The sequence below is a fragment of the Saccopteryx bilineata genome, chromosome 11 (assembly GCF_036850765.1).
Source record: "Saccopteryx bilineata isolate mSacBil1 chromosome 11, mSacBil1_pri_phased_curated, whole genome shotgun sequence".
In the NCBI taxonomy this organism is placed as follows: domain Eukaryota; kingdom Metazoa; phylum Chordata; class Mammalia; order Chiroptera; family Emballonuridae; genus Saccopteryx; species Saccopteryx bilineata.
This window is the reverse complement of record NC_089500.1, coordinates 53288863-53300635: the sequence shown is the minus strand read 5'-3', so window position 1 is coordinate 53300635 and position 11773 is coordinate 53288863. Positions and strand designations below refer to the sequence as shown.

General features: G+C 45.3%; 1 protein-coding gene across 3 annotated transcripts; it reads left to right on the top strand.

The window, feature by feature from the left end:
- Positions 1 to 948: 948 nt before the first annotated feature.
- Positions 949 to 11005, top strand: ZBTB14 (zinc finger and BTB domain containing 14). 3 transcript variants are annotated; one of them, XM_066246770.1, is made up of 3 exons: positions 949 to 1334; positions 3702 to 3783; positions 4886 to 11005. In XM_066246770.1, the coding sequence occupies exons 2-3, from the start codon at positions 3781 to 3783 to the stop codon at positions 6230 to 6232; spliced, it is 1350 nt and encodes a 449-aa protein (XP_066102867.1). In that variant the 5' UTR covers positions 949 to 1334; positions 3702 to 3780; the 3' UTR covers positions 6233 to 11005. The 3 variants fall into 3 exon arrangements, with proteins under 3 accessions (XP_066102867.1, XP_066102869.1, XP_066102866.1); XM_066246772.1 differs by having other exon boundaries at positions 949 to 1497; XM_066246769.1 differs by lacking the exon at positions 949 to 1334 and adding an exon at positions 2257 to 2308.
- Positions 11006 to 11773: the final 768 nt, after the last annotated feature.

The window sequence follows — 11773 nt, the reverse complement described above, 5'->3', positions numbered from 1 at the left end:
CGCTGTTAAAGTGGGTGCGATAAAACAGCATAAACGACTCTGAGGAGATGCGGTAGTGCTGTCCACCTTCCAGTATTTAGGTGAGCATGAAACGCGGGAGCTGGAGGGAGTTCCCAAGTTTCAATGCCGTGCACAGGCCCAGCCACCGAGTCAGAGGGAACGAGACATAAGTTTCAACAGAAATTGAACTATTGCTTTTGCGGAATAGCGATGTTAAGAATGGTGCTGCATTATTAAAGTCCCCCGAGGGAGCTGCAAATGAAATCTGGTCCAGGCTTACGACTGCTAGAGATGCACTAGGACCTTCACAACCGCCCCCCCTCCACGTGGCTTTTCTTTGAGTGTCCAGGTAATTGCTGGAGTGTGTGTGCGGGCTTGGCTAGATCCAGAACTTTAGGGGTGATCTCTTCCTCCTGGGTACTGGGATCGGTCCTTACACGCCAAATAAAATGTCACTTTTTTCATTGGTTCTATAAACGTTTACTGAGCGCCTGCCATTTCCCTGACATACATAATGCGGCAGCGACACCAGCCAAGACCCACCGCGCGCGCGCGTTTCGATGTCGGTCGGGGTACGCGGAGAGATTGGGTGGTCTGGGTGCCTCGGAGCCAAAACTGAAGCCCGCAGCGGCAGCGCCCGGCTTGCGCGCGCCCGCAGGCGGTACTGCTCCACGCACATGCACACGCACGGGAACGCTGGGCTCCTGCGTCCTCGGCTTTGTGCCGGCGCCGGGCGCGGGCTGGAGCTCAGGAGTTGGAGCAGGAGGCGGCAGCTCCAGGCAGGGCGGGTGCCCGCGAACGGCGCTCGTGCATACGCTCCTCTGCTCCCGAAGCCCCGCCCTTACCCCGCCCTCCACTTCTCCCGCGCGCGGGCTCCGCGCGCCCCACACCGCGCGCGTGCGCGCGCGTGCGCAGGCCAGGGCCCTCCGGAGGCGGCCCCGTAGAACGAAAGCGTCGTAAAGTCCCGGATTAACTCTTTCCCTGCCCGCCAATTTAGAGGCCTCGTCGGGTTCCGTGCCTGCGCAAGCCGGCGGCGCGCCTTCCCCCCAGCCCGCACCGCGCATGCACGGGAAGGGGGGGGGGTGTGTGCCGGTGGGGGTTTTCAAGGCCGGCTAGACATTCTGTGCTCGTGCAAGAGGAGGGCTGCTACCATCAGGGACGTGCACGATTTCCCCCCCACCCCGCCCCCTCCCCAAACTAAAAAAAAAAACCCAAAAACCCAAACACACTGCCACCCACCGTGCCCCCGCGCCCCGCGTCCATCCCGTCCCCAGCCTGCGTGCGGCGAGCGCGGGGAGCCCACGGCGAGGGTCTGTGGCTGTGCAAGGCTGCAGGTAAGCGCGGGCCAGGGTTGCGGGAGGGGCCCGGACCATCCGCGAGGCGGGCACGGGGACGAACGGCGCCTGGCGCGGCGGGCCGGGCCGGAAGAAGCGCGTTCTCGCCGTGCTCTGGGGCACCAGCCAGCTCCAGGATGTGCGGACGGCCGGCGGCGGCGCGGTGCGAGCGGGGACGGGCGTGGGCCGGGTTTGGGCTGAGCGTGGGGCCCGAGCGTCCCGGGGGCCGCGCAGGCTGGCGGGCTGGGACAGCAGCCGGGCGGCTGCCGAGCGGGCCCGCGCGCGCGCTCGCCAAGCCTCGGCGGCGCAGTTCATGGCCGTCCTCGCATCTCCGCAGTGCTCGGCGGCGAGGGTGGGGACGGCCCCGAGCCGGGCGCCTAGTGGGCCCGCCGGGCGCCGCCCCCAGCTGCCTGCAGAGGATGGGGCCCGGACCCCCGCGCTCGCACTCCCGGGTGCGCCCGCCGAGCTCGGGAAGCCGGCCGCGCGCCGCCCCCGCCCCCGGCCGCGGGAGGGCGGGGGAGGGCCCGGCGCGAGCCGGCCGGGGAGTGCGCGGGGCGCGAGCTCCGGGCTCGCGGGCGGTACGGGGCGCGGCGCGGGGCTGCGGAGGCCGGCCACACGCCCGCTCCCGCTCGCCGCCGCCGGGACAGCCGGGAGCTCTTTCTCTCGCGCTCAGAGCCCAGGCCCGCAGCCTGCGCGGGAAGTCCGATTATGAAAGGGAAAGCGGCCCCTTCGCCTCCCGGCTCCGTGTCCGGAGCTTTTGTTTGGGAAGAAATGCAAACGGCCTTATCCACTCGTCCACCTCCGGGCAGAAAGAAATGAGAGCGTGGTTTCGCGAAGCTCCGACGGCTCCGCGATGGCGCTTGCACTTCGTTCTCTTTCTCCCCATCCCGAAGTGGCGAGCTTTGGACCGGGAGGTGGTGCCGCCGCCATTGTCGCGGCTGTTCGGGGTAGGGAAGGCGGCTGCTGCTGCTTATGTAAGTTTGGCTTTCCTAGAGCCCCCGCTCCTGCTCTGTAAACGGTGGCCCTGCGCGCCAGCATTTGGAGAACCGCAATAAAGGGGCAGCTTTGTTATGGAGGTTTCACTGGGGCTACAGTTTTCTCACAACCTGCACGCATACTGGCAATGGGTCTCCCTCCAGTTTGACTCACCTGAACTTAGCAATTGGAACATCGCAAATACAAAGAAGTGATCATCAGAGATCTTGGGAGAAAACAGTAGAGGCCAAATTAACACCCTGGCCAAAAAACGGGGTGTGGAGGGGGATGGACACACTTGATGTGTACGGCCACTTTCCCTAGTCCATACACTTTTATCACACAAGCCCTAGGATACAGTTACGGGCAGCAGTAGGGAGTGATCCGATAGGAAGTTGGGCCTGGCTGCTTTCTTTTGGAGTGATTCAAGACCGAATTCCATTTAGGAACCAAAGTCAGAGCATCCCTAGAACTAATTTTGCCCGACCCCCACGCTATACAAGTAAGAAAACTCTCTACTTTAGGCAGCTTTGTTTGCTTTTCTGTAGATGGAGCTTTTTGATAGTTTTAAGGATTTTGGAGTCTTGCACTCGGAGTTTTTGGGTAAGACTATTGCAGCCCAGTTCCTTGGTCCTACCACACCAAAGTTTGTGTGGTCAGTGCTCAGTAGAAGAAACTTCTTATATTTTTTAGGTAAGTGGTCTACAGGATGGAGTCCCTCTGGTAAGAGTTAAAATTCACAAAAAGCTAGAATTCTTTTAGCTCTGTAGGGATACATACAGGTGTAAACACCGGGATTTCTCAAATGCAGGTTTCAAGATTAGTGTTGCTTAAATGATATGTGCTACATCCCACAGAAATGTGGAAAGAAGAAAGAAAGCAGCTCCTGTTTCCTTTTCTCCAATGTTAACTGTTGGGTTTGTGAACTTCTACAACTTTCTCTGTATATATATATATAGGCTCTCTCTATATATGAGCCTAGAGAAAAATGTGGAGGGCTGCATACCTAGCAGGAAATGATAGGGATGGGGAGGGGGCACTATAGAAAAAGCTCTAGCTTTTTCTGATACCTATGTATTTAGCTGTCAACATTCTTACATGGACTTTGTCTACAAGGAGAAATTTTTTAGTGACTCTCCAATGCATCCTCTGATTACACAGCCCCTCGACACCCCATTGCTATATAGTTCTTAGCTGTTCTTAGTGTCTGCTCAGAGCTGGACCTGATGCTGCCAGCCACCCTCCTATCTGTTCCCAACCTGAAAATGAGTACGTGTGCAAGTAGTAGGACAAGAAAGGAAAGTTTTGTGTTTTTTTTTTTTTTAATTCTTGTTCAGAATTTGGAGTAGAGGAAGATCCTGCCTTACTCTTGTGTGTCCTTTTCTCTTGTAGGACTGGTGTGCCCCTGGTCAGTTATTCTGATCTGAAGAATTTGGTATTTCAAGCATTAAGACAATAGCCTGTGTTGTTCATGGTAACTATAACTTTGGATATTAAATCTTGAAAATATGGTTTGGTATTTGCTTTAAAAAATATGTATGTGTATATATACATATCAGTTAATTGTTAGGACTTCTGTTTTTCTGGGGGAAATGTGTATTTTCTTTATTTATGCTTTGTTAAATGAAGGAAAAACTATGTTTTAAAAAACACAATGTAGAATGCATTATTTTAAAATGATCAGTTTCTCTAACATTGTGACGGGTGTCTTTTGTTCCAGTTCTAAATTCCGTTTGCTTGTGAAATACTTGAAGCATTTGTCAAGTACATCCAATCTTGATGACATTTTTTGTCTGCCTGGCAGATAGGTTTGCATCCAGAGGGTATGGTGCTGCTCATCCCCTGTCTTCTGAAATGTCATCTGATTCTTTGAGAGTCATTAAACTTGAGCCCTCATTCAGAAGTGGCCCAAAACTGGTATAGAAAAACTAGGAGATAACACCAAATGGAATATTTTGGCATCGATATCCCTTCCTAGTTCTGCAACAGTGATTTGTCAGTGCTGTCCAGGAAGTAGAACACTGAACACTGTTATTTTACTGAATCTTCTTCATGAAATTAGAGGAGACACAATAGATAGGACTGGTGGATCCTTGCCTCAGAACTGTTTCTTAAACCTTGAAACTGAGTTATCTATCATTAGTAACTCTACTTGTCAGGAAGCACAGGTTTTGGAGCTAGATTGCCCTGATTTGAGTCCCAGCTCTCCACTAAATAATTAGAACATTGGTCAGGTCCCAACCTCATCTATGAAATGGAGATAGTAATACTTATCATAGGTTTATTTGATCATTAGACTTGTGAAGACATGTAGAACACCTGGCCTGTATTATGTGCTCAGTAAAAGCTGGCTATCATTATAACTAGGCAAGTTACTTAGTAAACTTAGATAAATAAAAGTCACAGTGTGGAAATTTCTATATTGGTATGTCTTTTCTACACGTTTTCTTGAACCCCTTTTTGTGACTTTCTGAAGTTGTTAGGTACCAAAAATTAATCAGAAAATGAAAATCTACCTGTTTTTTCTATATATGAAAGCATTGTGTATAATTATCAATTTTTAAAATTTTTTGTAGGAGTTTTTCATCAGTATGTCTGAAACCATTAAATATAATGACGATGATCATAAAACTCTGTTTCTGAAAACACTAAACGAACAACGCCTGGAAGGAGAATTCTGTGATATTGCTATTGTGGTTGAAGATGTGAAATTCAGAGCACACAGGTGTGTTCTTGCTGCCTGCAGCACCTACTTTAAAAAGCTTTTCAAGAAGCTTGAGGTTGATAGCTCTTCAGTAATAGAAATAGATTTTCTTCGTTCTGACATATTTGAAGAGGTCCTGAACTACATGTACACAGCAAAGATTTCCGTGAAAAAAGAAGATGTTAATTTAATGATGTCATCAGGTCAGATTCTTGGTATCAGATTTTTGGATAAACTCTGTACTCAGAAGCGTGATGTGTCTAGTCCTGATGAAAATAATGGCCAGTCAAAAACTAAGTATTGCCTCAAAATAAATCGCCCCATTGGAGATGCTGCTGACACTCAGGATGATGATGTGGAAGAAATTGGAGATCAAGATGACAGTCCATCGGATGACACCGTAGAAGGCACCCCGCCGAGTCAGGAGGATGGCAAATCACCTACAACTACACTCAGGGTTCAGGAAGCAATCTTGAAAGAGCTGGGCAGTGAGGAAGTCCGAAAAGTGAATTGCTACGGCCAGGAAGTAGAATCCATGGAGACCCCAGAATCAAAAGATTTGGGGTCCCAGACCCCTCAAGCCTTAACATTTAATGATGGAATGAGTGAAGTGAAAGATGAACAGACACCAGGCTGGACAACTGCTACCAGTGACATGAAGTTTGAGTATTTACTCTACGGCCACCATCGGGAGCAGATTGCCTGCCAGGCATGTGGTAAGACATTTTCTGACGAAGGGAGATTGAGGAAGCATGAAAAACTCCACACTGCAGACCGGCCGTTTGTGTGTGAAATGTGCACAAAGGGTTTTACCACACAGGCCCACCTGAAAGAACACCTGAAAATCCACACGGGGTATAAGCCCTACAGTTGTGAGGTGTGTGGGAAGTCATTTATTCGCGCCCCAGACCTGAAGAAGCATGAGAGAGTTCACAGTAACGAGAGACCGTTCGCATGCCACATGTGTGACAAAGCCTTCAAACACAAGTCCCACCTCAAAGATCATGAACGAAGACACAGAGGGGAAAAGCCTTTTGTGTGTGGCTCGTGCACCAAGGCGTTTGCCAAGGCGTCTGACCTGAAAAGGCATGAGAACAATATGCACAGTGAGAGGAAGCAGGTGACCCCCAGTGCCATCCAGAGCGAGACGGAACAGTTGCAGGCAGCAGCAATGGCCGCCGAGGCAGAGCAGCAGCTGGAAACAATAGCCTGTAGCTAGAGGTGACGGCACAGGACACTTTGCTGAGCCTTGGGGACTGAGATTGCATTGTTCATCATAAATGAACACCAGTCACTGTATTCTTACTTTTTTTTATTTTTTGAAAATTTACGGAAAATCACTGGACTTAGGGCAGTGCCTGGTTAGGAATTGAAAAACTTTGTCAAGGAAGTAACGTTCCTTGGTTCTGACCAAACAGTTTCACTGTCCTGTCTGGTGTCTAGTATTAATGTTGCCAGTTAGTCCTGCCCCTTCCTTTTTTTATGGTTTTCAGGACTCCTGTGTCCAGTTCAGAATGAGAGACTTCTATTTCATTTTAATTCCTCTCTACACTTCCTGCACTGGTGAATGCACTGCACAGAGTGATAAATGAGTAAATTGATTTTCTGATCATAATTGTATGTGACTTATGGTCAAAACAGCATTTTTAATAACTTAATAAAAGTACTTCATGTAGACATAGAAAATACTGGTGGGTAGTTGACCAAGAACACTGCGCAAATATGAAAGCAAAGCCTGAAAATGTGGAATGGTCTTAGATTTATATTTGATTTGTTAGTTTTCTATCACTGTTTCTCACAGTTTTTGTGGACAGATAATGGTTGCTTTGCTGAAGTGTTTCTTCAGTCATTTTGATTGCCCATGCTGACCCCAAGAGATGAGGTAACGAGTCCCACAGGCTGAGCAGATAGATACACAAGGATGTTGGTAGTCTGGGGGCCGACTTCCTTCATTCCTCTTATTGGGGACTTTGCCACTTTGAAATAGGTGGGCTTTGTGGAGTGGACCAGTGGTGAGAGGTTTAGAAAAGGGTGAACAGGAACCTGGCTCTCACAGACAAAATTTTTGTATTTGCAATTCCAAGTTTTCCTAGATCAAAATAATTCGTAATTGCTTTTGAAATTAGGACAAGAACAGGTATGCCTCTTCAGATACATTTGTGTAACTTACTGGATGTTATCAAGCTTTGGGTTCTCTGTAGCACATGATTTATCCATAAAGGAGATGCAATATCGTTACCTAATTAATAATAATGTGTAAATAGTATAGAAGTGTTGATCTTACGTACGTCAAGGAAAAGTAGACGGCTACACTGTTTTTTGCACATTGGATTAAAATAACAGCAAGAAACGTCAGTCTGTTGTTAACCAATATTAAAGATTGTCAGACCAAATGTATGTTTTTGAAGTATATTTAATCAGTGGTTACAGTTTTAAGTAGAATTGATTGCATTTTCATAGCTGTAACAATTATAAATGCTATTCCAATTTTGGTGTATTAAAATTTTTTAAACCATTTCTTTAGGAATATATTGAAATACCAACAATAGTTTGAATTAATTATGTTCTATAATAAAGCATTAGTCAATTATTTTAGAATGTATAATTTTAGAAAAATGTTGACCTTAAAATTTTATTTTTGGTTGGTAGCCTTTTTTTTTTTAAAGCTACATTAAAATAATTTCATTTCGTAGTGTGTTGCATTAACACCTGTAATTACTATTGTGGGAGAAATTTTACTTTTTAAATTGGTGTAAATGTTGTGCCTGAGATCGTAGGATCAAGATGCTACCTTTGAAGAAACTTATTTATTGGTAAAGTGTTTAATTTAGTTTAAAATTAATTTAATTTTTTTGCTTAAAAGATGTTTTTTCCATTTTAAAAGTAGTCCTGTCACTGTTTATATGCTATTAGTAGAAGGGGAACTTATTGACGTTCCTAGGCTGTTTAACCAAAGCAAAAGAAAAATAATTTGACATCTTGTTGATAGCTACTTCAAAAAACCATTTTTGGTTCTTTATTTTAGTGCATTACAAAATTATATATGTTCTATCATTCCTGTGTTCATTTTTTCGTAGCAACCTTTCACGCATCAGGGTTTCAACCAAAATGCATATTCTGTATACCAGGGGTCCCCAAACTTTTTACACAGGGGGCCAGTTCACTGTCCCTCAGACCGTTGGAGGGCCGGACTATAAAGAAAACTATGAACAAATCCCTATGCACACTGCACATATCTTACTTTAAAGTAAAAAAAACAGAACGGGAACAAATACAATATTTTAAATAAAGAGCAAGTAAATTTAAATCAACAAACTGACCAGTATTTCAATGGGAACTATGCTCCTCTCACTGACCACCAATGAAAGAAGTGCCCCTTCCGGAAGTGCGGGGGGGGGGGCAGAGAAATGGCCTCAGGTGGGCTGCAGTTTGCGGACCCCTGCTGTATACTATCTTCATTCTGGTTTTTCAGAGTTGCAAGTTACGTGGTATCAACCCTCGTTGAAACCACATAATCACAGTGGTACCCCCCAAAAGAAAGCTTAATTTTTAGCCCTTTATTTGTATTAATGTAAATATTTATCATTTGTCCTATTTTGCATGAGAAATGTATTTGTATTGTAATTTCTACCACTGGTACTGGGTTCGTGTATGTGTTAGGATGCTTGTCCTCTTGCTAGCCGCAGTCGTGACGGGGCAGATTTCCTGTCTCCTGGTCATTGAGACTGCCTCTCTCTCCACCAGCTGGCTTCAGGAGGCCCCTGGATGGTGAAACCTTCATGTTAGACAGTTCAAGGGTAACTCCAGTCACAGGGGATTAATTCTGAAATGTCCTTATACTGAATCTGTCATATTAGGGGAGGAAATTAGTGTAAAGTCAACCCGCTTTTTCTGCTTAAAGAATATCTGCAAACTTGATTTTATCTTTATGCCAACACGCATTGTACTGGCAATGATTGAGGAAGAGAATTTTAGGAAATCTAAACTTTAGGTCATTTGCCTGCTAATTAAGTTAATCACAAATTTAAAGTTGTTGGAAATTACAAGTTCGCCATCAAGTGAGCCTAATATTAATAAAGTCCTTCTATTTTGTTGAGGAAAAAAAATTGAAATGGAGAATGATGCAAATTCATGTGGTTTTGATTTAATGGGTTGTGTTGTGTAAGGCTCTCTGTAACTCATCATTGGGAATCTGGGATAGATCTTCCTGAGGAATGCTGATAGTGGTGCTCAGTTCCTGAAGCAGCTGTAACAGCCGGTGTACAAGTAACAGGATTCGTGTAGGGGTTCTCGTCTTGTGCTCTCAGTGGTGGGAGTTAAGGAGCTGAGGCTTCTGGGAAAGAGAATGGAGATCTCTCCCTTTCCTCTGCCATTTACCTTTAATATCTACCTCTCTTTCTCCATTACCTCAATCCACCACCTTCCCACACCCCACAAATGTAGAAAGACCAGTAAAACATCAAACTGGAAGCAAGGTAACCACTGACAACCATCATTTATTCTGATGCTTTCTTCTAATACTTAACCGAAATCAGCGAGCCATCAGTGATGGGGAACCCCCTCCGCGATGTCCCCCACTCCCATCTTGAGACAGCTCGCCCTGCCCCTTGTTCCTGGAATTTTGTCTCCGATTTTGCATACCACCACCTCCCCCTTGGAACTAACTACTCAGAGTAAACTTGATCCTGCATCTCCTTGACAACACTTCAGATATGTGAAGGTAGCCTGTAGTTTTGTTTATTTAGTATGTATTAAGGCCCTGAGCTGGGTCCCAGAGATAGAAAGGCTGAAGAGCTTTGGCCCTGGCTAGCAGAGTGCTCCCTTTCCCAGCCTGTCTTAAGCATTATTTTTTTTGAAATGGAGGTGGCATTTGCCCATCACCTGTTATCCATGATTCCTTAAAGGTCACCATACTGATCTTAAGGGCCTTGGATGTAATTCAGCTGGATTGTGATGTTTCAGCAGTTGTGTGATTTTATGATCTCTTTGAGAGGTATTCCCAATTGCCAGTGTTCATGTTCATGTTTTCAGTATGACTAGGGGAAGTGTGGTTTGGTGGGAAGACTCCTGTAGTCAGACTTGAGTTGGATTCTGGTTCTGTTTATCAGTTGATGTATAAATTTAGTCAAGTTCTTTACTGTCCTGAGCCTTAGTTTTATCATTTCGAAAATGGTGATTGGGATTTCTACCTCAATCTACTGTGAAGATAAATGTGATAACCAGTACAAAATACTGGGCCCAGCACCCACTGATTTTTCAGTGCACCATCAATGTTTCTTTAAAAACACCCTCTTAATAGAGAAGCAGAAGTCAAACCAAAGTTCCCTTGATTTTGATGTGTCAGTTCAGCATCAGCCCCGGGGGTAGATCTGACAGCCTCCAGTCTGAACTGAGAATTACTACCGCAGTTTTGTCTGCCTTAGCAGTCTGTAACTGTAGACCCATTTCTTCTTTCTTCTCACAAACTTGTACGTATTTTAGGATTCTCTGGTTGTGTAATCACCCATCATGTAAGTAGGTTGACGTGTAGTCCAGGGTGAGTTGCCTCTGGATGGCTCCCTACTTCTCTGGATATCTGACGGGAGTCAGAATTGCAATTTTGAGAGCCGACTCCTGAGTCTCATGAAATCATGCATTTTGGAGGTATTTTTTTATATTTTGCTTTTCTGAAATTGGGTGTATTTCAGACTACACCCAACCTTTCCCCTTCTGGCTTGTGTGAATTGTAAGATGATCTGTTGCTTTCTTCCCAAAGGGTCTTATACTACACCCAAGAATTCTGGTTTTCCTTTTAGTTCAAGATATGAGTGTACTGAATCACTTTGCTTGCTCTTCTCTGGATCACATTTCCATTAATCTTACAGAAAATATTTCCTATATCCCTGGCTGGAATCCTTGGTTGGTTAGAGCATCATCCGGAAGCACAGCGGTTGCCAGTTCGATCCCTGGGCGGGGCACAACAGGAACAGATCGATGTTCCCTCCTCTCTCCCTTTTTCTCTCGCTAAAATCAATAAATAAATGTGTTTTTTTTAAGTATTTTCTATGAAGAAAGTTAAAGTTGTCAGTGAATGCTTATTGAATGCCCTGTGTATGCCCAGCATTGGTCTGGATGCTGGGATGTAACGGCGAGACAGGTACTGTTCCTGCCTTCATGCAGCTTACCATCTAGGATGGAGTGAAACAGATACCTTTGCTGCAAGTTTTACAAAGATTTACAAGTAGTAGTTGTAAACAGCCATAATTATTTTAAAAAATCTGCTGGGGTATGTATCTGTATTTTTATCCAGTTCATAGAACATATTTTAGAAAGTAATTGAGTTTTTAATACAGTCATGAAGTTTAGCATAGTCAAGAAACATTCTCAAGTGACATTTTTGAATGTATACTGAGAAAATATATTTGTTAAATATTATTTCCATAGAGTGATGCTCAATTTCTCATTAATACTATTTTTTTTAATCTGTGATACTGAATATTGGAAGAGGAGTATAATGTGAAACTATGGTTTATTTTTTTTAAATAAAAGTCCTGGCATCAAGAAAGGACTGATGAAAGAAAATTAGACAAGTAAAAAAACATAACCTGGCCTTGCAGCAGCTCTAAACAAGGTGTATTAACTCGGAAGGTCCTAAGGGGAAGCAGCTTAATGAGCAACACAGCCTACGCTCAGCAGCAGCTCCAAAATGAGAATTGAGAGTGAGCATGTATTCCCTAAAAGCCCCCAAACCTAGCATTTGTGGAGTATTTATCAGCTACCA